Source organism: Rana temporaria, chromosome 3 (genome assembly GCF_905171775.1).
Source record: "Rana temporaria chromosome 3, aRanTem1.1, whole genome shotgun sequence".
Lineage (NCBI taxonomy): Eukaryota > Metazoa > Chordata > Amphibia > Anura > Ranidae > Rana > Rana temporaria.
In genome coordinates, this window is record NC_053491.1 from 57072831 (window position 1) to 57100702 (window position 27872).

The window sequence follows — 27872 nt, forward strand, 5'->3', positions numbered from 1 at the left end:
ACGATGGCAATGCCTTGTCCCCAAGGGGGTGTCTTTAGTTGCAGTGTTTGGTATGGTGGTAGGGCTATGTCCCTGGAGGGATGTCTTTAAATTAGTTGCCGTGTATGGTGTGGTAAAAGGTCTGACTCCCCATTAATTGTAACATATGAAGGAATAGCCATGTCCCTTAGAGGGTTGCCTTTGGTAGCAGTATATGGTCCCTGAGGGTGTCTTTAGTTGTAATGTAAGGTATGATGGTAGTGTGGTGTCCCTGGAGGGTTGTATTTGGTTGCAGTGTATGGTGAGGAGTCCATGCCCCTGGAGGACTGTCTCCAATTGAAGCATATGGTACGGTAGATGGGCATTTTCCACTGGGGGGATATTTGGTAGAAGTGTATGGTGATGGGGTTATGTCTGGTATGCCAGGGGGTCTGTGCTTGCAGTGTATGGTACAGGGGTAGTACTGCGTCTGTCTGATGGTACAGTATGGTATCCTGGGGGGGGTTATCGAGTTGCAGTGTACAGTGCGGTGTCCCCGGGGGAGTGTATTGGGTTGCAGTGTAAAGTGTGGTGGGGCATTATACTGGCGCAGGGTGCCCCCCGGGAGGGTTATGCTGGGGCACGGTGCCCCCCGGGAGGGTTATGCTGGGGCACGGTGCCCCCCGGGAGGGTTATGCTGGGGCACGGTGCCCCCGGGGAGGGTTATGCTGGGGCACGGTGCCCCCGGGGAGGGTTATGCTGGGGCACGGTGCCCCCGGGGAGGGTTATGCTGGGGCACGGTGCCCCCGGGGAGGGTTATGCTGGGGCACGGTGCCCCCGGCACGGTGCCCCCGGGGAGGGTTATGCTGGGGCACGGTGCCCCCGGGGAGGGTTATGCTGGGGCACGGTGCCAGCGGGAGGGTTATACTGGGGCACGGTGCCCCCGGAGGGTTATGCTGGGGCACAGTGCCCCCGGAGGGTTATGCTGGGGCACAGTGCCCCGGGAGGGTTATGCTGGGGCACGGTGCCCCCGGGAGGGTTATGCTGGGGCACGGTGCCCCCGGGAGCGTTATGCTGGGGCACGGTGCCCCCCGGGAGGTAGTTATACTGGGGCACGGTGTGGTGTCCCCCCTCAGTCCCCGGCTCTCACCCAGCAGCTCGGCCCCCATGAATAGAAGGTATAGCAGGGCAGCCAGGCACAGCCTCCTCTTCACCGTCCTGTCCCTCCTCCGCTCTCCCCGGTGCTGGCAGCTCTCACACGGCTCTGTGCGGACCGGAGGCTCCGGTTGGTCCCTCTCCAGTAAGGAGTCATCATCGGAGGACAAGGCCAGGGTCCCCCCATTGATGGTCGGGCAGTCCTCGGACACCAGCACCCTCAGCTTATTGATAGAGGGGGGCAGCTCTCTGTCCGCCCCCTCCTCCGCTCCGTCCGGGTAGTCGAAGCCCGTGTCATCGCTCAGGTAAGGCGGCTGCTCATCCCGGCGGATCTTCAGCCGCAGAGCACTCCACCAGGCAGGGGGCCGCCGCCACATGGCAGCCCGCACAGCTCGGAGCTCTGACAGCCGACTCGTCTCACTCTCCGCACTCCACCACTTCCGGGATCCAGCCGCTAGGGCTCTAAAAACAATCGGTCACATGACACCGCGGGGGCGCGCAAGGCAAACACCGAACCACGTGTCTGTCGCGAGCGAGCATCAACATGTCACAAGACGCCCTCTATTAGCGACCTCTAGCGCTAAAAACGCACATTCCGCCCCATTGAAAACTTTCCTTCATCGAGCTTTATTGACATCAACGTGAGCAGGCTTGTCTCCAAAGAAGTAAACGAGCTATTTCCGGGTTCTCCTAGCCGGGGATCACATGCCTGGGTCAGGCTGAAATCAGCTGAGGAGGGGAAAGCTGGATTTCATGGAGGAAGAAGGCAGCGGTGATGGACAGACAGTAGACAGCAGGATACCCCAGGGGGGAGAGGGTGCAGCAGGTAGGTGGGCAGATCAGTGTGTTATGGAAGTTCAATGCAATCATCTGATTGGTCAGAATAGGAATGTCATTGCTGGTCCCCTGTTTATTATACTGTCTGTCATGGTGATCCTCCTGTTTTTATATATATATATATATATATATATATATATATATATATATATATATATATATATATATATATATATATATATATATATATATATATATATATATATAGAGGAAGGGAAGTCAGAACCTCTCATGTCAGCTGATAATTGGTGTAAATCTGACCACACACTTAACAATCTGATTGTACAATCACCTTCAGCCCTACCACTCACTATACAGTACAAGGAGCTGCCTGATTGGATATTCTCTGGATGAATTGTTTAGGTCTGACCTCATATTACATCATTTTGGTAAATCTACAGATTCTACAATCCGATTGTAAAGTGTATGGTCCGCCTACACGTGTGTTCGGAGCATTTCTTGCACGTCACATTCGTATGCACATTTTTAGTCATGCACGATGAAAACGCATCAAAGTTGCAGCATGGAGGACTTTGATGCGCTTTAATCACAACGCACATTCTCATAGAGTTCAATGGTAGTGCGGCTAGAAACGCCTGTAAAAAAAAATGCACCGCACACATAAACTGACCCTAGGCTACATTCACATTTGTGCGGGTCGGGAGCACGAGAATAATCGCATGCGTTCCCAAGCCACAAGAACAACACCTTGCTCTTTTGCACACGGGGGGGGCATTAAATTCTTACTGGCACCACCATGAATCAGAAGATGCAAGTCATTTTTGCGTGTGTGAAATTGCATAGTGCCGCAGTTCTTAATAACGTTATTACCGGGCCATAGCCAATAGATGGCTACAGTGCAGCTCTCTTGTTCTGGAATGGGCGTTCTCCCAGAACGCACCCCCTGGGGGCACACATTGGGTGCGCTCTGTGATTGCTGTGTTCTTTGGACACAGCTGATCACAGATTGAGGTAAAGGGCCAATCACAGCGGCCCTTTACCATGTGATCAGCTGTGTCCAATTACAGCTGATCACATGTAAACAAATTTGCTGGTTATCGGCAGGCCTTTCCTCACGCGCTGTCAGTGTTTGGGGAAAGGAGTTGTTATTATGACTAGCGACAAGGCTGACAGCACACATTCACACTGGGACGCCCCGGCGTACAGCACTAAGGCGCCACTTGTTTTTAGTGACGCTGTTTAAGCGGTGCTTGCAGGGCGCTTTTAACCTCGCTAGCGGCCAAAGAAAGGGGTTAAAAGCACCCGTGTTGCGGCGCTTCCGAAGCACTTTCCAGGCGCTTCAGGAAGCGCTGCCCATTCATTTCAATGGGCAGGGGCGTTTTTGGAGAGGTGTATACTGCGCTCCCAAACCGCCCCAAAGATGCTGCTTGCAGGACTTTTTCTAACCCCCCCCCCCCCCCCACGCAAGCGCACCGCTTTTTAACATCCTGCCAGCGCATCGCCTTTAACTGCAGGGGAGACGTTTTTCAGGCGCTATTTTTAGCCCAAAAGCACCTGAAAAACACCCCAGTGTGAAAGGGGCCTAATAATCGGTACAGAGCGCCGCCTATCAGTGCAGCGTCATCAGCGCACATCCGTGAAGAAGAAAGATTACTGTTTTTTTATTAATTAAAGGGTCACTAAAGGCCTATTATTATTTTTTTTTTTTTTTAAATAACAAACATGTTATACTTGCCTCCACTGTGCAGCTGGTTTTGCACAGAGTGTCCCCTAACCCTGTCTTCTGGGGTCCCTCGGCGGCTGTCTCGGCTCCTCCTCGCAAAAGCTTTCTACCTTCATGCGAGCTTGCATGGTAGAAAGCTTTTGCGAGCGTGCACCCGTGATACAGCGGCGGCCATAGCCGCCGACTGTATCACTCAACCCCGCCCCCCCGCGGGGCCAATGGTGCGCTGCTATCAATCCGCCCAGCCTAGCCAATCAACGGCCAGGCTGGGAACCGAAGAAGATCACAGGGACGCGCCCGGGACTTTCGAAGGGTCGAGTAATCGGATGTTTTTTCACCTTAAAGGATCACTAAAGGAATTATTTTTTTTAGCTAAATAGCTTCCTTTACCTAAAATAGCTTCCTTTACCCAAACTGCAATTGTCATTTTCACAATAAACAATGCATTTTTTGCTGTGAAAATGACAATGGTCCCAAAAATGTGTCAATATTGTCCGAAGTGTCCTCCATAATGTCGCAGTCACGAAAAAAATCGATGATCGCCGCCATTAGTAGTAAAAAATAAATAATTAATAAAAATGCAATAAAACTATCCCCTATTTTGTAAACGCTATAAATTTTGCGCAAACCAACCGAAAAAAGCTTATTGCGGTTTTTTTTACCAAAAATAGGTATAAGAATACGTATCGGCCTAAACTGAGTAAAATAAAAAAAATTATATATATTTTTGGGGGATATTTATTCTAGCAAAAAGTAAAAAATATAGCATTTTTTTCAAAATTGTCGCTCTATTTTTGTTTATAGCGCAAAAAATAAAAACCACAGAGGTGATCAAATACCACCACAAGAAAGCTCTATTTGTGGGGAAAAAAGGACGCCAATTTTGTTTGGGAGCCATGTTGCACGACCGCACAATTGTCAGTTTTTTTTTTTTTTTTTTTCTTTTTTTTTTTTTTTTTTTCTTTTCACGTCAGACTCTGCTCACATGTAGCCGAGAGGCTAGCTCACGGTTCGCCCGCCCTTAGCATCTCTCTTGCGGCTTCGCATCATTCGTGGGTTTTGGTTTTTGTTTTGTTTTTTTTTTTTTGTTTTTTTTGTTTGTTTTTTTTTTTTTTTTTTTTTGTTTTTTTTTTTTGACATTACGGATTTAACATTTTTAAACTGTTAGGTTAGTATTTTCCCGCTTGACGAATCTAACTACATTCTTTGATAGCATATCGTAATTAGCATATCATAATTAATCCCCCCTTTTTTTTTTTTTTTTTTTCCCCCTCCCTATTTCTCCCCCCTTTTCCTTTCCCCCCCCCCCCCCCCCCCCCCCCCCCCCCCCCCCCCCCCCCCCCCCCCCCCCCCCCCCCCCAGGTCAGCGGGCTACATAGAATTGTTTCTCCTGTTATTTCTACGATATATTTCAAGATTTCTTTCCAAAATTCCTGCATTCTCGGGCAGTCCCACCATATATGTATCGTTGTTCCTCTTTGTTTACAGTTTCTCCAACATAGCTCTGAATTTCTAGGGTGGATCTTATTCATTCTTGATGGGGTCATGTGCCATCGCACCATACATTTATAGTTTGCTTCTATGGTGGTGATGTCCGAAGCATGGTTATATACTGCACCTATCATTTGTGTTTTATCAATTTTTTTACCAATGTCGCTCTCCCATTTTCCCAAAAAGGGCAATGCTTCCTGGGTCTCGAGTTCTGTTAGTATCCCGTATACCTTTGATATACCGTGTATCAGGGGCTTGTCCATGCTGCATATTTTTTCTATTGGGTATAGTGTCTTATCTTCCCTAATTGGTTGTGGTAGCGTGCTCACGAAATGTTTTAACTGCATATACTCCCATTCACTCATGGTTTGTTCCCCTTCCCCTATTTTTATCTCTTGTCTAAGTTTAATTTTCCCCCGTGTAACAATATCTTTTAATTTTTTCTCCCCTAAGTGTTTTCCAAAACGTGTTCCGTTACCTGGTGGAAAAAAATTTGTGCCTGCTAATGGGATTAATGGGGAGTTATACTCCCATTTTTCCCGTCTCAATATTGTGTCCCATATCCTAAATACGTTCCTTGTTATGTTGTGTGTATTCGTGCCCAGTTCCCTCATTTTCGGTGGTATCCATACGTTTCTTTTTAATAGTGTCCCACTTAATATTTCTTCCATACGTACCCATTTTTTTTGTGTATGTGCGTTTGTCCATTCTACCAGCCTGGCTAAGTTTACAGCAAAATAATATCTTTTTATATCGGGGAGCCCCAACCCCCCTCCTTTTTTTTTTCATGCTCAACAATGAATAGCTTAATCTAGCCTTTTTACCTGCCCATATATATTTCAAGATTACTGTTTTAATTACTTTAAAGAAGCTTTGCGGTATTTTTATTGGGAGCATTTGAAGTTTGTATGTTATCTTTGGTAGAATCATCATTTTAAACGCATTTATCTTGCCTATCCAGGAAATATGTTTTTTTGCTAGGTTTTTCAGGTCTTGGTTAATGTCATTAATTAAGGGGACAAAGTTGGCCGAGTATAGTTTTTCCACTTTAGATGTAATTTTTATACCCAAGTACGTTATAGCTTCTTTTTCCCATGTAAATGGAAACTCTTTCTGTAGTTCTTCTGCTTCTTTTTTTTCTATCCCCAGATTCAAGATTACCGTTTTTATCGGGTTTATTTTAAAATTTGAAAGTTCTCCATATCTTTTTATTTCCTTTATAACATTAGGGAGAGATACTCTAGGTTTGGTCAGATATAGGAGTATGTCATCCGCATACGCCGCCACCTTGTGTTCTTCATCTCCCACTCTCACCCCTCCTATCCCCGGATTTTCCCGGATTTTTGCTAGCAACGGTTCCAAGGCTATTACATATAGGAGAGGTGAGAGCGGGCACCCCTGTCTGGTTCCGTTTTCCATGTTGAACACAGATGACACACTCCCATTGACCTTCACCCTTGCCGTCGGGTGGCTGTACAGGTTCTTTACCCATTTCATGAACCTTGGGCCCAGGCCTATTTTTTGTAAAGTTTCCATCATAAACCCCCAGTCGACTCTGTCAAATGCGCACAATTGTCAGTTAAAGCAACGCAGTGCCGAATCGCAAAAAGGGGCAAGGTCCTTTAGCTGCATTTTGGTCCGGGGTTAAAGTAGTTAAAATCACTTTACTGTAGTACAAAGTATTTATTCTTTTCTTCTATTACTTTAATATCCTTTAGGGCCAAGTAATGACACAATCGATGAAGGATTGCCAGAAGATCAGTTTCCTCTTGATGTAAAGTCTGTGGAGCAACTCAGTGAAGGACTCCTAGCTCATTACTTACCCAATCTTCAGAACTCGAAGCTTTCCTTACAGGAACTCACGTATGTAGAAAGCATGCAATGCTATTGGTAACAGAGGTCACACTCCTGTCCCCTTTTTAGGCCTCATTCACATTGACCATTTAGCCCCAATACATGAGGCTCTGGCTTTTTGGTGTGAGTGGAAAGTACAGGCACTCTGTCCGGCCCACTGCTGGCAGCCTTTAAAACTAAGAGAAAATGTAATGTGCTGCAGCTGGATGGTGCGCCAAGCAGTACTAACATTTAGGACCTTTAGGACCTAGGACATTTAGGCCCCTAGAGATGAATGGCCAGAATTTTAGCAGTTTGTGGTCCAGCCATTCATTCCGAAGCCCATACTGCCCCTAACCTTAGTACCACTAAATGCACCATCTAGCTGCAGCAGCTGTCAACCTTTCATGGAGTTTTGGTGCTTGGCGGTTCACCTGTACCTTCCACCTAAATCACAGGTGTCAAACACAAGGTCCTCGGGCTGAATCTGGCCCTCCAGGCCATTTCATGTGGCCCTCGCACCTCTCCTGCAGCTGCAGGAGAGCTCTAGCCCTCCTCTGGTCCTCCTCCAGACCCTTACATTCTGCTTTCAAGCAATGCATCCAGCTTCTTCCCAGCAGCAGCATAAGGCAAGGGGGGCACTGTGATGTAAGGGAGAGTGGGGGACTCAACTTCTGATGGTGAGGGGCCTCTTGACATCTAATATAAGGGGAGGGGATGCGCTGGACATCTAATCTTACACCAGATACAACCGTCCCTTTTGAGGGCAATCATAATGCCAATGCGGCCCACAATGAAATTGAGTTTGACACCCCTGATTTAAATGATGAATGAATGACTCGTGCACCAGGGCTAAATGCCTCGTGTGCATAAGACCTTAACCACTTCCATACCAGGCACTTAGGCACCTTCCTGCCCAAGCCAATTTTCAGCTTTCAGCGCTGTCGCACTTTGAATGACAATTGCGCGGTCATGCTACACTGTACCCAAACATTTTTTTTTATCATTTTGTTCCCACAAATAGAGCTTTCTTTTGGTTCTTTTTATTATTATTATTTTTGTAAATGAGTACGTTTTCTACTTTGATTACGGGCACCGGTGAGGCGGCACTGATGGTCACCGGTGAGGCGGCACTGATGGTCACCGGTGAGGCGGCACTGATGGTCACCGGTGAGGCGGCACTGATGGTCACCGGTGAGGCGGCACTGATGGTCACCGGTGAGGCGGCACTGATGGTCACCGGTGAGGCGGCACTGATGGTCACCGGTGAGGCGGCACTGATGGGCACCGGTGAGGCAGCACTGATGGGCACCGGTGAGGCGGCACTGATAGGCGGCGCTGGAATGCGGCACTGATGGGCACTCATAGGCGGCACTGATGGGCACTTATGGGTGGCACTGATGGGTACTTATGGGTGGCACAGATGGGCACTGATGGACACTGAGGGGTGGCACTGATGGACACTGAGGAGTGACACTGATGGCATGGGCATCTATTCTCTTTATCTTTTTTTTTTTTTTTCTTTTTTTTTACTGCCCTTCCCTGGTGATCCAGTGTGGGCTTCCCTGGTGGTCCAGTGTGGGCATCCGAGGGGGGGCTGCGCTGATAAACAATCAGCGCGAACCCCCCCTGTCAGGAGAGCCGCCGATTGCCTCTCCTCTACTCGCATCTGTCAGACGCGAGAAGAGTCATCAACGGCTCTTCCAGTTTACATCGTGATCAGCCGTGATTGGACACGGCTGATCAAGTGGTAAAGAGCCTCCGCCGGAGGCTCTTTACCGAGATCGGAAATGCAGGGTGTCAGATTGACACCCCGCATCACCGATCGCTGCGCGCCCCCACAAAGTCCTGCAGGACGTCAATAGACGTCCAGTCAGGATTTCACAACCACTTCCCGGATGTCAATTGTCTATTGACCAGGCGGGAAGTGGTTAAAGAGGTTGTAAATTTAGAAGGTTTTTTATCTTAATTCATTCTGTGCATTAGAATAAAAAGCCTTCTGTGTGCAGCAGCCACCCTAACACTTACCCGAGGTCCCTTTCTGTCCATTAGTGTCTCAGCAGTCCAAGATTCCCCCTTCCTTATTGGCTGAGACACAGCAGCAGTGCCATTGGCTGCTGCTACCATCAATCAAAGTCAATTAGCCAATCAGGGGAGAGAGGGAACAGCGTCAGGTCAGGGATCCATGTCCGAATGGACACAGGAAGCTGTGACTCGGCTCAGGTGCCCCCACAGCACCTGGAGACATGAACAGCAGGTGGAGATAGAGAGCAGCAGGATCAACCAGGTTTTTTGGCATGATACAGAAAACAAATCTCATAGTGACTGAGTGAGTATGAACAGCATGTAATACAGCTTTTATTGATCCTTTTTATGATGTGGCTTTAGTGACACTTTAAGTATCTATGTATGAATATTAAAGTGATTCTAAAGGTTTTGATAAAAAAAACAAAAAAAAAACACACACAGAACACGCACAGAGTGGCCCCAAATGCAATTTTCTGGGGTCCCCCGGCGTCTCTCCGCATGAGATAACCCCTCTTGGAAGCTCTCTCCCAAGGGGTTTATCTTGAGGGCACGCTCCCGTGTCATACAGTTGGCGTCCCTAGCCGCCGAATGCAGGACTCGGCCCCACCCCCAGCGCCCGTGTTATTGAATTTGATTGACAGCAGTGGGAGCCAATGGCTGCGCTGCTATCAATCTTTCCAATCGAGAGCCGAGAACCCCGGGCAAAAATGCAGCGCGTCCTCGCCGTGGGACATTCCATGACTCGGGTAAGTAAAACGGTGGGGGGGGGGACGGGGGACTGGGGCGCCGGTAATTGTCCGATGTTTTTTCTCCTCATTGCATAGTCCTATAATAAATCACCAACATGACCAAAGAAGAGGGGTCCTGAGCAGAGGACATTTGGCCTTTGTGCATGGGACTTTGAAGTTTATCGGCGGGCACTGGTGTACCATCTAGCCCAGCTCCTGGCAGCCTGTCAAGAAGAAAGGCTGACCGCTGCTGCAGCTGGACAGGGCTGTATAGTGCACCATCTGTATGAACGTTTAGAGTGGTATGAACCCGGCAAATGGGCTGAGCTCAAGAAGTCTGTTCTGAGCAATAGTCCCTGGCTGCATACTCCTCTAAATGTTTGTACAGTGAGACTGCAAGCAGGACAGGACATCTGTACCCATCACCTGCGGCTAAATGCCAGAGCCAAATGCACCAAGGCTATATGCATAGTGTGCTTGGGATCAAACTGTTCTTGAACCTCGAATGACAACTGTTCCAACACAAGCACACTGTATTTAAAAGTCTGTGTATCATTACTGATAACCCTGCCTAGTTTAGGGGTCAGTAATCTTTGTGAAAAGGCAGGTGCAGATTTTTTATGAAATTTTTACTTGGGCCCCTTTCACACCGGGGCAGGAGGTGCGCTGACGGTATAGCGGCGCTAAACCGACGGAATTGCAACGCTATTTGGCCGATAGCAGTGCGGTTTTAACCCCCATTGGCGCATTGCGGGCGGTATTACCACGGTTTCCCATTGCTTTCAATGGAAAGGAGCGGTAAACACAACGCTCCTTCACCGCTCCAAAGATGCGCCTAGCAGGACTTTTGGAGCGGTCCTGCTAGCGCACCACTCCAGGGGTTGAGACTGCAGGACAGGAGTTTTTAAGGCGGTATTTTGGAGCTATTTTTAACGCTAAAACGCCTGAAAAACTCCTCGGTGGCCTTAAAGCAGTATTAAACCCAAAAGCAAACTTTTTTTTTTTATTTTTTTTTATTGCAGGTTACAAACACTTATGCCGCGTACACACGATCATTTTTTGGCTTGTAAAAAACAAAGTTTTTTGAAAGCGTCATTTAAAACGATCGTGTGTGGGCTTCAGAGCATTTTTCGGGTTCTAAAAAACGACAAAAAAAAAAAATTCGAACAGGCTTTATTTTTTAGCAACGTTTTAAACGATGTCGTTTTTCGGGTTGTAAAAAATGGTCGTGTGTGGGCTTTAACGACGTTAAAAACCCGCGCATGCTCAGAAGCAAGTTATGAGACAGGAGCGCTCGTTCTGGTAAAACTACCGTTCATAATGGAGTAAGCACATTCATCACGCTGTAACAGACAGAAAAGCGCGAATCGTCTTTTACTAACACGGAATCAGCAAAAGCAGCCCCAAGGGTGGCGCCATCCGAATGGAACTTCCCCTTTATAGTGCCGTCGTACGTGTTGTACGTCACCGCGCTTTGCTAGAGCATTTTTTTTCTCCATCGCGTTTAGGCAAGGTCGTTTTTAATGATGAAGTTGAAATTATTTTTTATTTTTTCTAGAGGCTGAAAAACGTCGTTTTTTACAAGCCGAAAAATGATTGTGTGTACGCGGCATTAGATTTGTTGCCTGCGTTTGTTTTATTTTTTAGGGTTTCTTTCATTTATTTTCACCTGGTGATCCAGCCACTAAGTATGTTGTTTCTTAACAGAACAAGCTGTTCTGCAGTTGTATCAGTTTAGAGCAGTGGTTCTCGTCTGTCCTTAGGACCCACTAACAGGCCAGATTTTAAGTTTTACCTTAGTCTGGGTTCACACTACTACACTACTTTCATCCTACTTTGCTCTGCTACATTGGTCCTACATCCATCCTACTTTCATGAACAGGATACTACTTTGGTCCGACTTCAATGATATTCAATGGGCCTGAAGTAGGATCAATGTAGGACCAAAAGTAGTACAGGGAGCATTTTCAAAGTCAGACCGACTTGTGTAGGACCAATGTAGGACACTACAAGACGCTCTCATAGGGAAACATTGAACACCGAGCAAAGTAGGATGAAAGTAGTGTAGTAGTGTGAACCCAGCCTCAATCCTACTTTGCTCTCCTACATTGGTCCTACATCCATCCTACTTTCATGAACAGGATACTACTTTGATCCGACTTCAATGATATTCAATGGGCCTGAAGTAGGATCAATGTAGGACCAAAAGTAGTACAGGGAGCATTTTCAAAGTCGGACCAACTTGTGTAGGACGCTACAAGACGCTCTCATAGGGAAACATTGAACACAGAGCAAAGTAGGATGAAAGTAGTGTAGTAGTGTGAACCCAGCCTCAGGGAGATGCAGACTAGAATACTGCAATCAATGAGCAGCAAATGATATCACCTGTCATGTATTTCAGTTACCTTGAAAACCTGGCCTGTTAGTGGGTCCTGAGGACAGGAGTTGAGAACCACTGGTTTAGAGGGTTGAGACAAACCATTTACCACTGACAGGGGTGCTTACAATGATCCTCTTTTATTTCTGTAAAATCTGTATCCTAAAAGGGAAAAACTGTTGCTGTAACTGCGGTGTGAGCTGGAGTTTGGCTTCAATTTGTTAGATGTACTAAAAGATTTAGATACACTAACACTCCCTTCCCCCCAGACTGACGATGCTGCTGTTTAATTAACCCCTTGCCATACGTGCCAATTCTGACATTTCTCTCTTACATGTAAAAATCATATTTTTTTGCTAGAAAATGACATAGAACCCCCAAGTATTATATATGTTTTTCTTAGAAGAGACCCTAGAGAATACAATGCCAGTTGTTGCAACTTTTTATCTTGCATGTTTTTTGTGCAACAAAAGTTCTATGCTTCTATGCTCTATGTTTTTTTAATTTTTTTGCATAATGTGAAAGTTACACCAAGTAAATAGATGCCTAACATGTCACGCTTTAAAATTGCACACACTCGTGGAATGGCGCCAAACTTTGGTACTTAAAAATACCCATAGGCGAGGATTACATTTTTTTTTTTTTTTTTTACTGGTTGCATGTTTTGAGTTCCAGAGGAGGTCTAGGGCTAGAATTATTGCTCTCGCTCTAACCTTCACGCCGACACCTCACATGTGTGGTTTGAACACCGTTTTTATATGTGGGCGGGACTTGTGTTCACATTCGCTTCTGCATGCGAGCACACAGGGACATGGGCGCTTTAAATTATTATTTATTAATTTTATTTATTCTTTTACTTTTTCTTTTTTTAGTTTGACGCTTAAAAAAAATATATATATATTTCTGATCACTTGTATTCCTATTACAAGGAATGTAAACATCCCTTGTAATAAGAATATGGCATGACAGGTCCTCTTTACAGTGAGATATGGGGAAAGAGGAAGCCTGAATATAAAATACAAAACAAAAACAATCACGACTTCCCAGCCAAGGTGGCGCCGTTTGTTTAAATGCAGAGGCCTGGTGTGACGTCATAACATCACGCCCGGCCTCCAAACGATCATAGAGACTCTGGCGACCATCTGGTCCGCTGGAAATCTCTATGGCAAACATCCGGGGGTGGTGGATCTGTTCTCTGACTCGCTGATGGCAGCGGTGAGTCGGTAGAAGCACCGGAGGGCTGCGTGAGGGGGGACGAACGTCTATTCTCCCCGCCAGTAAGAACGATCAAGCAGCGAAACAGCCGCTATGATCGTTCTTATGGTGTAGGGAGTCACAGGCTGAAAAAGCTGATATCTGAATGATGCCAGTAGCTGCACCCATCATTCAGATATTCCCACACAAGGACATCATATGGCAGGCGGGACGTGGTTAAAGGTGCCCCCTGTGCTCCCTCATCCAGAGTGAGGGTACTCTAATACAAGAGGTGTGTTACTGGTCAGATCACCAGGAGAAAATAGAGGGAAAACGCCCCCCCTCCCCCCCCAAAAAAAAGAAAGAGGAAACCAATGCAGCCACCACATCTAAAGACTGGTACCCTGCAATATACACTACATATATTACATATACACCCCTTTTATACATGACGCATCTAAGACAGGCGCAGCCAACCACATCATTTGTAAAATGAAGATCCTCCCTGTATGTAGTGATTTCAAGTGATTGTAGTATAAATACTGTGCCAAATCCACAAAAGAGATACGCAGGCGGAACTGCTGTTCAGCCTGCGTATCCCTGTGGCTAACTTTGGAAACGATCCTCAAAAGGATTTTTCCAAAGTTAGGCAGAAGATCTGACATCTGTAAGACACTTTCACTGTCAGATCTTAAGATGCAGTACCGCATCCGCCGCTGGGGGCATTTCGAGTCGAAATGCCGCCTAGCGTATGCAAATGAGGACTTAAGCAGATCCACAAAGCTTTTAAGCTTTGTGTTTTCTGCGTAAGTTACGATTTGCTTGCGCAAAATTAGGGCTGGTTTTACAATGTGTAAAGTTAGTACACCATGTAAAACCAGACCTTTTTTTCGATCGCCGCGGTTTTTTTTAAATTTTGATTTTTTTTTTCCCGGCGCGTAACTTTTTTTTAACCCGTCGCAACTTTATTGTCCCGTCGCAATCCACAAAGCCCGGCGTAAATTACGTTCGCGCGCTGCCCGTCGGGAAAAATGACGTCACACGCATGCGCAGTACGTCCGGCGCGGGAGCGCGCCTAATTTAAATGGGAATCACCCATTTTAATTAGGAACGCCTTAGGATGCACGGAGTTAAGTTGCACTGCCGCAATTTTCCGGGTAAGTGCTTTGAGGATCGCTACCTAAATTCGGAGAATTGCGGCCGTGTAACTTAACTCTGAAAAGTTAAGTTAGGCAGCTTTTCTGTGGATTTGGCCCACTGTGTACTATTACTACTTCTTCAGTTATCGTACATTAGGTGTTTTATATCTGCTAATGCATTGAAGGAAGATGAGGTTTTGAATATGTTCTATATTTCCTTCTAGGCAGAATCAAGTGGTATTACTGGACACTCTGGATCAGGAAATCTCCAAATTCAAAGAGTGCAATTCAATTCTGGACATCAATGCCCTGGTGAGTTCTATGACATTGCCTCTTTTCTTTGATTGAAACCTAACTCCATTCAACATTTTTTTTAAACAAAATGCTTCCCCCTGTAGTTTGCCCATGTTCGGCTCCCAATCTGCCACGAAGCTTTGAGGCCGCGTACACACGGTCGTTCCAAACCGATGAGAATGGACCGAAGTTCAGTTTCATTGGTCCAAACCGACCGTGTGTATGGCCCATCGGTCCGTTGTCCTTCAGTCCAAAATTTTAAAACATGCTTTAAAATCAGACCGATGGACTGCTGACCGTTAGGACCAAACCGATGGTTAGTACAGAAAAGCATCGGTTCAAAACCCGCGCATGCTCAGAATCAAGTCGACGCATGCTTGGAAGCATTGAACTTCGTTTTTTTCAGCACGTCGTTGTGTTTTACGTCACCGCGTTCTGACCCGATCGGATTTTGAACTGATGGTGTGCACAAACATCAGGCCGTCAGGCCACTTCAGCGGTGGACCGATGGAAATGGCCCGTCGGACCATTCTCATCAGTTTGGAACGACCGTGTGTACAAGGCCTCATAGTACTGAGCCAATGATTCGTGGCCAGGTCATTCCCCACCCTGCAAGCAAATGTATACAATAGGTGTGTATCTATTTGACCTCCAGAAGATTTACCCCCCTTCATGACCAGGCCATTTTGGCAATCTGACACTGCGTTACTTTGACTGACAATTGCGCGGTCATGCAACGCTGTACCCAAATTAAATTACTGTCATTTTTTTTGCCCCACAAATAGAGCTTTCTTTTGGTATAATCACCACTGCATTTTTTATTTATTTTTTGCTCTATAAACAAAAAAAGACCAAAAAAATTTTTTTTTACATTCTGCTATAAAACATATCAAGTAAAACAAATTTTAAAAATCGAATTTCTTCATACATTTAGACCAATATGTATTCTGCTACATGTTTTTACAATAAAAAAAATCCCAATAAGCGAATATTGACCTTCTGACACTAACTGACACTTTTTGGGAACCAGTGACATTAATACAGTGATCAGTGCTAAAAATATGCAGTTACTGTACTAATGACACTGGCTGGGAAGGAGTTAAATATCTAGGTTGATCAATGGGTTAAATGTGTGCCTAACCAGTGTTTATGTGTGTGCTGCTTTCACTAAGACCCCTTTCACACTGTCAACGCCCATAGTGTCAGCGGTAAAATGCTGCTATTTTACCGTCGAATTTGCCGCATTTCGGCCACTAGCAGGGCATTTTTAACCCCCACTATCGGCTGAGAAAGACTTAATACCGCCTGCAATGCGCCGCAATAGCGGCATATTGCCGGCGGTACCGCGGCGCTGCCCATTGATTTTAATGGGCAGGAGCACATTAGCGGCGGTGAGTTCACCGCTGCTAATGCGCTCCAAAGAAGCTGCTGGCAGGACTTTTTCTGACACCCTGCCAGCGCAGGGTATAGAGCAGCGTTTAAGGGCGGATTGCAGGCGCTATTTTTAACGCTATAGTGCCTGCAAAACGCCCTCAGTGTGAAAGGGGTCTAAGGGGAAACAAAATCCAGCACATCCTCTCTGACAGGTCAGAGCTCTGCATTGTTTACATATTCAGAGCTCCATCCAGTGTGTCTCCTTGTCGATCAGCGGGTGTCGGCAGTCTTCCATTGGCCAGCACCCGCTAATCGGCTTCTGCTGTGACTAATGACGGCAAAAGCCGTAAGTGCAGAATCATGTACATATATGTGATTCTGCACAGAGTGGCCACCCTGTACCAGTAAAGCTACAATAGCCCAGTCGTTAACTATATATGTGTCTGTGGTGTGGGGAATGCCTCAGCCGCTTTTGATAGGCCCAGTACAATGACAACTTCCTGGGAAGCTCACTCGGGTGGATTCGGACTAGGATCCAAACATGCCATTGCTCATCCCTATTCCTCAGCAACTGCTTAAATAAATATTAAAACAAAAAAGGCTGCAATACTAAACTTCCTCCCCCTCCCCCCTCCGTCCGGGTCTCCCGTCCCACCGGCAGAATGTGGCTGCTTTGAATTCCCCAAAAAAAAACATGTGTATTTGTACTTTTCATGAAGGAAGCGCCCAATATGTTGTTACATTATTAATCATTTACCATTCCAGTGATATTCCATCTCCTTCTTTTGGTCATTATTGTAAACTTTATGGCCATCAGCAAAAGATTTACCTTCAGTTTTATGTCACCCATTTCACGTGACTCCATAAATATATTGTTATATTGTGACTGTGCTTATGGATATATACTGTGTGTGTGTATAAATATATATTATTATTATTTATTTTTTTTCATGGCTTTAAGATACTCTTTTTTCATGTCTTTAGAAAATGATCAATGGCAAATACATAATTTTTTTTTTATTGTTGCATGTCTTTTCTTGTAGTTTTCAGAAGCCAAGTATTACCATAACAAGTTGGTGAATATTAGAAAGGAAATGTTGCTGCTTCATGAAAAGACCTCAAAATTAAAGGTGAGTGTTTTTTTTTTTTTTTTCTTGCTGTATATCTCATCCCATCACAGTCATTGCCTTTTTCTATCACTTTGTCTCTCTCCCTTTACCCCTTGTAAAGTGCTGCATAAACTGTTGGCACTATATGAATCCTGTATAATCATAATCATTTTATCTTAAAGTGGAGTTCCAGGCTAAAATGAAACTAGCCCTAGGACAATCAATTTTTTATATATATATATATATATATATATATATATATATATATATATATATATATATATATATATATATATATATATATATATATTTTCCATTTTGTATTTTTTTTTTTTTTTGTATTTCTCCATTTGGATTTCCATCCTACCTCGTCTCATCAAGGTACATCATCTCTGCATTTGCATATTATTTATTTCAATAAGACAAGAATGTCGAAAACTGTTACTAAAATATAAAGATCAGCAATTGGAAGATTATCCATGTCCTTTTCACCTGGCCAGTCCTTCCATTGTTGGGTTTTCTATCCAGTGATTATGAGGATCTTGCAGAATTTTACTTGAATGTTGTCGGTGACCACTGGGGGTGATTTTGTATTTTCTTTTGCTTTTCAGTCTCTGTCAGTGGATAGTTGGTGGCACCGGCCTGTGTGACAGGATCTTCTATATCAATCATAAGTTCTGCATATTTACATTGAGATTTAAAGGCCTCATGCACACTGGATGTTTGGACCCGGTGCATGGGGCTCTGACATTTAGCTGCGGATGGGGGGGGGGGCACAGGTGCGCCATCTAGCCCCACTGCAGACAGCCTGTCAAATCTCTAAGGCTCTGGTCACATCTTGGCATTCAGAATTGCGGGTGACAGGCGTCCCACAATTCTGACTGCGCAATTTTACAGCGATTGTCGCCAGAGGAATCATGGCAAAAATCGCATAGCGATCGGTGTGCCATTGGAATTGACGGGGATCGCACGGACATCCTGAAATTTGCCACTATTTTGAATTGTCGGCAAAATCGCAATTATTCCGCACGCAATTTGGAATGCGAAGATGTGAACGGAGGCAAGGGGCGGACAGCTGCTGCGGCTGGTCTGGGTTGGAGGGTGCGCCTAGCAGCATGATAAATTAGGGCAATATGAGTCCAGGGAAGAATGCTTGAAGCGCAAGAAGTCTGCATTACAGGCATTCATCTCTAGGCACAGAGGGGCAGATTCACAGAGAATTGGATAGGCGCAGCGTATCAGAGATGCGCTACGCCGCCGTATCTTACCTGGCTTTAAGTCGAATCCAGGAAGATTTTGCGCCGTAAGTTACGGCGGCGTAGTGTATCTCTCGGCGCGTAATTCAAATCGGCGGGTAGGGGGCGTGATTCATTTAAATGAACGTCATTTTTTGAACTTGGACGTGAGTTACATCCATCCCTATTCACGGACGACTTGCGCAAAAAAAAAAAACTTTCTAATTTCGACGCGGGAACGACGGCCATACTTAACATGGCATGTCTATCTATACGCCGCAAAATACCAGCTTTAACTATACGCCAGAAAAACCCGACTACAGATGACGTTAGAAAATGCGACGGCCGCGCGTACGTTCGTGCATCGTCGTAAATCGCTAATTTGCATACCCAACGGAAAACGACGCAAACTCCACCCAGCGGGCGCCGAAGTATTGCATCTAAGATCCGAAGACGTCTGATCTTACCCAGATGCCGTCGTATCTTGGTTTGAGGATTCAAACTAAAGATACGACGCAGGAAATTTGAAAGTATCAGAGCGTACTTGCTCTGTGAATCTGCCCCAGATTGTTATAAATGCAAGTATTGCTAGGTGCATGGTCAGCCTTTCATAAAGCTTGTCAGGCTGTCTGCAGTGGGATTGGATGTGCCTCCCGTCTGCAGCTAAACGCCAAAATCCCGTGCATCAGGAATACACATCCAGTGTGCATGAGGCCTAAAACTGGCCATCTGGATTCTTGTCATATGATTTTTTTAAAACCTTCTACAGTTGCAGACTAGTGACCAAGATGATATGCAACAAATTCTGTACAGTCCAATTATGAGAAAATATTTAGTCAAAGTGGAACTATAGGCATTTTTTTTCTCATTTCTGGCTAGAGCATGAGAGGGTTATAACCCGTCAGATTTTTTTTTCACCATCTGTGTCCCATTGTGGAGATTTTCCTTCACTACCTCTACCGTAGCCAAACAGGAAGTGAGAGGAAATCTCAGCCCCGGAAGTATTTACCCCCTTAATGACCAGGCCATTTTTTACGATAGTGCACTGCGTTGTTTTGACTGAAAGTTGCGCGGTCGTGCGACATTGTTTCCAAACAAAATTGACGTCCTTTTTTTCCCATGAATAGAGCTTTCTCAGCTTTGGTGGTATTTGATCACCTCTGCGTTTTTTTGTTTTTTTTTGCGCTATAAACAAAAAAAGTGTCAATTTTGAAAATAAACAATATTTTTTACTTTTTGCTATAATAAATATCAAAACAAAAATAATAATAATTTCTTCATCAGTTTAGGACTATATGCATTTTTGTACATATTTTCGATAAAAAAAATTGTAATAAGCGTATATTGATTGGTTTGCGCAAAAGTTTTAGGCCCGGATTCACAAAGCACTTACGCCGACGTATCTCGAGATATGCCGCGTAAGTGTAAGTATGCGCCGTCGTATCTGTGCGCCGTGCCCATAAACTGAGATACGCCTAAAAATAGGCTTCCTACGACCGACGTAACTTGCCTACGCCGTCGTATCGTGGGCGTATATTTACGCTGGGCGCATTTGCCGCTCCCATTGATTTTCTATGCACATATGCAAATGAGGGAGATACGCCCATTCACGAACGTACTTGCGCCCGGGGCTTAATATACGCGGTTTGCGTAAGTCGTACGTCCGGCGTAAAGTTATTCACCATATAGGAGGCGCAACTCATGCAAAGGTATGGACCAGGGAACACAAGCCGTCGTATCTTTTGTCGTTTACGTTGTACGTGAATATGACTAGGCGTAGGTCACGTTCACATCGTAGGCAGTGATTCGACGTATCTTAGGCAGTTGTTTTGACGTGATTCTGAGCATGCGCACTGGGATGCGCCCACGGGACGGCGCATGCGCTGTTCATTTTAAGTACTTCTATGGCGCTTGGCCCATCATTTGCATGGGGTCACGCCTCATTAGCATGGCTCACACCCACTTCCACTTATGCCGAGGAAACCCAGCGTATCTTTAAGAGCAAGTGGGAGCAAGTGCTTTGTGAATCCAGTGCTTGCCTCTGTGCGCTGCGCCGGCGTAGCGTAAAAGAGATCCGCTACGGCAGCATAAATATGCGCCGATGTATGTGAATCCACTGTGTCTACAAAATAGGGAACAGTTGTGTTTTTTTTGTTTTTTTTTCTAGTATTGGCAGTGATTTTTTATTTTATTTTTTTGCGACATTGCGGGGGACAGATGGGACACTTTTTTGGGACCAGTGACATTTCTACAGCGACCAGTGCTATAAAACTGCACTGATTACTGTATAAATGTAAATTGCAGGGAAGGAGTTAACACAAAGGAGAGATTAAGGGGTTAAGTATGTCCTAAGGAGGTGTTTCTAATGTGGAGGGGGAGGACTGATTGTGAGTACAGAGAGATCGCTGTTCCTGATCGCTAGGAACTGACAATCTCTCTCTCTACTCCCCTGTCAGAACGGGGATCTTTTTGTTTACATTAACAGATCCCCATTTTTGCTCTCTGTGGCGCGATCGCGGGTGGCTGGCGGACATCGCAGCTGCTAGCCACGAGCATCGGCTCTGGCACGTGCACGCACCTGCTATATCTATTACACGAACCGCTGTACCGTACGGCGATTTGCACAGTAGAGCCGACTTGCCCCTTATAGTGGCTGGTCGGCAAGTGGTTAAGGGAATCTCTTGGGCACCCCCAGGTCATTAGAACTAGTGTCTCCATTGGAAGATTTCCCATCTATTACTTTTCTATGGACGACCCAATATTTTTTACTTTCAATGATAATGGTAAATAGGACAAATAAAGAGGGTGAATCTACTTAAAGCAGAGGTCCACCCTAAAATAAAATAAAAAATTGCCAAAAAGGCTCCAAAAAATGTGATATATTTTTTTTTTTAATGCTTACCAGAAATGGCTGTTGCTAGGCAGATTGTCCTAATCTGCCACTTCCTATTCCGTGGTGATCTTCTCTCTTCTCCGCCTCGCTCTGTCTTCTGGGAACTGTGTGTGTCCCAGAGGACAGCCGCCCATTCATTGCAGGGTATTTTGTGGGTTTACTACTGATTTAACGGGAGCCACAGACAGCAATATAAACTGGCAGAGGTTCTAATACATCTCCATTCTACCCAAAACGAAAAAAAAAAAAGTTTTGCCTTTTGTTATGCTTTAAGCAATAGGTGTTATTTTTTGCATTAACCGCTTATAAAATTGGATCCGACCATTATCTAAATTCTAAATCATAATAGAAAAATAATAATTGTATGTAAAGTGAAATAAAACTGGTGCTGTTTGTTTCTGTAAAGCATGCATCTGTTGGCTATATGAAAACACTTCAAGGAAAATATCTGCAGCCAGTACACCAGTTCGCTCCAAACTTTCTGTCATGGGCTGACAATGCTGCCTCTGCTGCACTAAAATCTCTGTCTGTATTGTCAACTTTGTCTCGGTTATCTCCTGTTGGGCTACAGTGCACCTCCCCCTTTCAATCATTTATATAGAGCAGTGGTTCTCAACCTTCCTAGTGCCGTGACCCCTTGATAAAATTTCCCAAGTTGTGGGACCCCTAACAGTAAAATTATTTTTGTAGCGTGGGTTGTCGGCACCCGGGGCAAGTCAAGTAATTTGTGCCCCTAACCCACAGACATTTAGCATCCCCTGAGTTCCTTCCACTCGTACAGTATTAAACATCCCTTATGGTACATTTTAGGATTTACCACTCTTTCTCTTTGTTCTCCTTTCTTCCCCTTTTATCTCTCTCTATCCTTATTTCTTGTTTTTTTCCCCCATCCCTCTCTCTAGCCGTCTTTCTTGTTCTTTGTCTTATTCTTTATATCCCTTTTTTCTTTGTTCCTCCCCCTCCTTTTTTCTTCACCCTTCCATGTATTCTCTATTTTTATTCCTTCTCTTACTCCTGGGGCGTGGTGGGGGGGGGATGGGATGAGTGGCAATGCTGGGGGCAGTTCTGATCGGCCAACTTAGGTGCTCTTGATCAAGGTCATTTGCTCATCTGAGAACTGTAGTGGGGACTTTTAGTGGGGACTGTAGTGGGCTCTGTGCAGGTCCGTCCCTGCACGGTGAGCGGAGACGGACCTGTCATCCACCTTTCTAAGAGCCCTTTCAGACCGTGCAGCCCATAGCGTTGGTGGTAAAACGCCGCTATTTTTACCGCCAACGCTATGGGCGGATTTGCGGCCGATAGCGGGGCGGATTTTCCCCCCCCGCTAGCGGCCGAGAAAGGATTAAACTGCCCGCAATGCGCTGATTTGCGGCCGATAGCGGGGCGAATTTTCCCCCCGCTAGCGGGCGAGAAAGGATTAAACTGCCCGCAATGCGCTGCTGAAGCAGCGCATTGCGGGCGGTATAGCTGCGCTGTCCCGTTGATTTCAATGAGCAGCAGCGGCGGAGGAGCGGTAAACACACCACTCCTTCTCTGCTCCAAAGTGGCTAGCAGGACTTTTTTTACCGTCCTGCAAGCGCACCTCGGGCTTTCACACTGGAGTGAATAGGGACAGATTTTTAAGGGCGTATTGCAGGCGACTGCAATACGCTCCAATGTGAAAGGGGTCTTAGCGTGGATCAACGGAACGATCCATCACTGAGCAAAACGGAGCCCGCCGGGTAGAAAGCCTGTGTGAAAGGACCCTAAGGCCCCTTTCACACTACCGCGACTTCAAAGTCGTGCGATTTTGTGGCCGCGATTTTGATGCGATTTCAAGGATACTTGAGGTCTATGAGCCTGAACTTGCATTAAAGTCGGACCATAGTAGTGCAGAGACTACTTTGAAGTTGGCATGACTTGAAGTCGTACTAATATGAATGGTTGTCATTGGAAACCACGGGGAACGACTTTGCAGTCCCGAGTCGCAGGACAAATCATACAAGTGTGAAAGGACCCTAAAGGGGTATTCTTGGCAATGATCACAAATGTAAGAGACATTCTTCCCACTGATCAGCACACTAATGTATTGTGAGTTGTAGATATAGTCATTTTTAGAGGGATGGAAGTTATACCAGGAGTTCCTCTGTGTTGAAAAGGTTGATGAAAACTGGTATAAAGAATATTTCTTAGTCCCATTTGTCATCTTTGATGTATTTTAATTGTATCAAGTTTCTGTTCTGCTTTCTGAGCGCAGAGTTGGAATTTTACTTTACAATTCTATGAGGTATACAAAGAAGCTGAGCTACATATCTGGGATCGATCTGTCAGCAGCTAATTGTATACAGCTGAATGGAGTCCTGTTCTCCTATATTAGGCTGCAGGATCGATCCGCCAAGTAATGATTAAGTGCTGACACAGGCATTAGACTCGTCAACCTTCAGTCCCCCGCTGTGATCTCTATGCTTCTGAGTGCTGTGTTACCAGGATTTACTGCAATCAACGTGGAGTTCTTACCGAGAGCCGCCATCCAGATCCTCTTTCTCTGTTCACAGCCCACCATGCATTTGGTAGATGTTATCTATGGCTAGGTTGTGACATTTTGGATTTTAGAACCGTTTTTTATTTATAGCAAGAAAGAGGTACGTTTGCCTGAGATGGCAAAAGAGGTTGTTATATTGCTTTGGGCAGTACATGATTCTGTACATCACATATATCAAACACAATATTTATCTCCTCTCCTTGTGTTTCCAACAAGACCCATGGGCCAAATCCGGCCCACCAGGCCTTGTTGTTATGTGGTCCTCATACCCAATTTTGCAGCCGGTGCATTGCCACAAAATGAGATTTGCCATGGAATGAGATGGTCCGCCTCCATCACATCCTATTGGCTCACTCCTGTAACGTGACATATTTAAACGTCAAGTATCGACGCAAACATCAGTCTCAGCTAGGCTATCATAGGGAGAGGATCTCCTCTCCCTGTGATAGCTGAAGCTGCACGGAGCTGGTGCACGGAACTCGCTGTCATGCCTCCCCACAATAGTGAACCACCATTACCGTGCACACCTCGAAACATTTCAATAAATTACTTAATAAATATTCATTAAAAACACACTACATTTTACAAAGTGTACAGTGCTAAAAAATTTAATATAAATCAAAATAAATGTCCAAAAGTGGTTAGCATACCTTTTTTCACTAAAAAACGATGTAATGGGGACTATAAATACCCCATCCAATGGCCAAATATATACGAGGAGTGTTCAATAGACATGTGCAATTTTTTTCTTTTCCCCTTTCCCTGAGCTTTAACGGGGGACAGGGAGTAGAGCTGCGGGCGCGGGGTGTAGTTAGCGCTGTCAGCGTGCCTCCCGCCAGCGCTATCGGGCATTGGGATCCCGATAGCGCTGTGGATCTATCGCGCTCGCGGGGAGGCATGACAGCGAGCTCCGTGCAGATTCAGCTATCACAGGGAGAGGAGATCCTCTCCCTATGATAGCCTAGCTGAGACTGATGTTTGCGTCGATACTTGACGTTTAAATATGTCACGTGACAGGAGTGAGCCAATAGGATGTGATGGAGGCGGACCATCTCATTCCATGGCAAATCTCATTTCGTGGCAATGCACCGGAACTCCATTTTTGCCATCTCCGACTCTCACTCCCCACTGTCACTTGTACACACTCTGGGTCGGATTCTCAAACGAGATACGACGGCGTATCTCCAGATACGCTGTCGTATCTCTGAGTTGCGCGGTCGTATCTATGCGCCTGATTTTTAGAATCAGTTCCGCATAGAGATCCCGTAGATCCGACTGGTGTAACTGTGTTACACCGTCGTGTCGTAACTGCATATTTACGCTGGCTGCTAGGTGGCGCTTCTGTCGAATTCCGCGTCGAGTATGCAAATTAGCTAAATACGCGAATTCATGAACTTAAGCCCGGCCGACGCAGTACATTTACGCCGTTTACGTTAGGCTTTTTCCGGCGTATAGTTACCTCTGCTATATGGTGGCGTAAGTGCGGCGTACCAATGTTAAGTATGGCCGTCGTTCCCGCGACGAAATTTGAAAATTTTACGTTGTTTGCGTAACTCGTCCGTGAATGGGGCTGGACGTAATTTACGTTCACGTCAAAACCAATATGTCCTTGCGGCGTATTAGGAGCAATGCACACTGGGAGATTTCCACGGGCGACGCATGCGCCGTTCGTGAAAAACGTCAATCACGTCGGGTCACACAGCATTTACATAAAACACGCCCCCCTGTTCCAAATTTGAATTAGGCGGGCTTACGCCGGCCGATTTACGCTACGCTGCCACAACTTACGGAGCAAGTACTTTGAGAATACAGCACTTACCCGTCTAAGTTGCAGAGGCGTAACGTAAATCGGATACGTTACGCCGCCGCAAAGATACGCGGATCTACATGAATCTACCACTGTGTTTACCAAGGACAGATTTACTCTCAGTGACTCCTGGATCTAACAGATTCCTGCATGCACTCATGGCGGGGACAAATCTCCAGAATCTGAGGCAGAGAACAATCTCCCTGCAAGAGAATGCAGATCCCCCCCCCCTACACAGGAAGATACTAGATGTAGAGGTGCCAGGTAGGTAGGAGAGATGCAAAGAAGGCCATTGGGGAGGGGGTTGCACGCACTGCACCCTAAATGTAGCACATCCCTAAACCATGCACTCTGTATGTAGCATAATCCTGAACTCTACATAGCACACTCCAAAACCCTGCACTCTTTACACAGTGCACTCCCCAGCTCTGCACTCTGTACGTAGCGTACCCCCTGAACTCTGTACATAACACACTCCTAAACTCTACATTCTGTACCTAGCGCACAGCTGCACTCTGTACCTAGCTCACCCCTGAACTCTGCACGTAGCGCACCCCTGATCTCTGTACATAGCTCACCTCTGCACTCTGTACATAGATCACCCCTGAACTCTGCACTCTGTACATAGATCACCCCTGAACTCTGTACATAGATCCCTGAAACCTGCACTCTGTAAGTAATCCACTCCTGAACTCTACATTCCATGTAACGCACTCCTAAACCTTGCAGTCTGTATGTAGCGCACCCCAGATACAACCGGCTCTTTGAGGGTAACCATACTGCTGATGCAGCCTATAATGAAATTGAGTTTGAAATCCCTGCTGTACATCAATATTCACATGTGATTGCAGCATCCCCTTTTTAGACTGTACTAGCCTTTTTTTTTTATGGAGAAGTTACTGATGGGTTTCCTGTCCTTCTTTTTTTTTTTTTTCAGAAGCGAGCACTAAAGTTGCAGCAGAAGAAACAGGAGGAAAATCTTAAGCAAGAACAGCAACGTGAGCGTGATCTGGAGAGAGAAAAACAATTAACGGCCAAGCCAGCTAAAAGGACATGAAATGCAGGGCTTGTCTCGGCCCGTTCATGAACTCCGCATCCTAAACATTTCTATTTAGTTATGGAGAATCAGCGCTGATACTGTTCAAGCTGAAGGCAGTTATCGAAATTTCTAGCTTACAATTTTTATGCTTTTAACCATCCAGTCCAGGTTTCTGCTTGCCCGGCTTGCAGTGATTGAGCACAAATTTCAAATGCCTTTCAAGATAAGCGTGGGTGCAATCATTGTGTTAATGATGAAGCATGTGAAGAAAGTCTATCCAAGCAAAGGAAGAGAATGTACTAGCTGGAGCATGAATTATTTTCTTTCTGTACGAAAGCACCGACTACTCTTTTTCATTTAAATATCATTTTATATATAGTGCTAGGGAGCTTAGTAGGAAAGCAGAGAACAAAAATATGGTATTTATGAGGCCGGTGCCAGGTGACCTTGGGACTTTGCTGCCATCTACTGGCTAATATCGGGAAGGCAATTTACGGGATCTTTAAGTTTGTTATTTAAGATAGAGACCAGTCCCAATATAATTTAAATTAAGCAAAGATCTCCTTGCACTGTATAATATTTTTTTGTTTCTACATACCTCCCGCATCAGGGATGGAGCCATCTGCAAATTGCTTGCTGCTCTATGATAGTCAGTATTGGTCTGTGTGAGACGCATTGCACTATTTTTGCCTGTTACACGATTGTAGTCTTGTGAAATGTTTAAAAATCTCCAGAAAAAAAAAATTAAGAAAAATTATACAGCCAACCAACTTTTTTAAATAGTTCTACCCCGTTATCCATGTTGGCAGGCAATAGCAACCTGCTTGTTTCTAAACTGTCCACATAACACGTGTTATTTTAGAAAATCATTATCCCTTTCTGCAAAAAGCAGGCTCCAGCATTGATGTATCATATTAAAGAAATACTATATATGTGTATCCACTCTTCCTAAGCAAGCCATAGCTATAATTATTGGGAGTGTGAACAGACATCCTACAGCTGCCAAAGATTTCCAGTAATTGGCTGTCATTTCTGAAAACGATCTAAAAAGACCACAAGTATGGAGATGTGAAGAGATGGGACTCATGCATTGGGGATGTCCATTGCAGTGAATGATAAATAGCAATTTGCAGGAGGAAGCAGGCCAGAACCTGAAACTAACATTTACATGGGCAC

At 45.4% G+C, this 27872-nt stretch overlaps 2 protein-coding genes across 3 annotated transcripts in view; one reads left to right on the plus strand and one right to left on the minus strand.

Annotated features, from left to right (window-relative positions):
- SLC30A4 (solute carrier family 30 member 4) overlaps positions 1 to 1667 on the minus strand; it is a 45058-nt gene extending 43391 nt beyond the window's left edge. Inside the window, exon 1 of one of the 2 annotated variants that reach the window (XM_040342615.1) lies at positions 1109 to 1619. In XM_040342615.1, the coding sequence (XP_040198549.1) occupies positions 1109 to 1490 (382 nt within the window). In that variant the 5' untranslated portion in view covers positions 1491 to 1619. Of the gene's footprint in view, positions 1 to 1108 lie in introns of both variants that reach the window. The other variant, XM_040342616.1, reaches the window with a different exon arrangement.
- On the plus strand, positions 1658 to 27729 carry BLOC1S6 (biogenesis of lysosomal organelles complex 1 subunit 6). Its single transcript, XM_040342617.1, has 5 exons — positions 1658 to 1939; positions 6844 to 6988; positions 14649 to 14736; positions 17136 to 17222; positions 26595 to 27729. The coding sequence occupies exons 1-5, from the start codon at positions 1867 to 1869 to the stop codon at positions 26712 to 26714; spliced, it is 513 nt and encodes a 170-aa protein (XP_040198551.1). The 5' UTR covers positions 1658 to 1866; the 3' UTR covers positions 26715 to 27729.
- Positions 27730 to 27872: the final 143 nt, after the last annotated feature.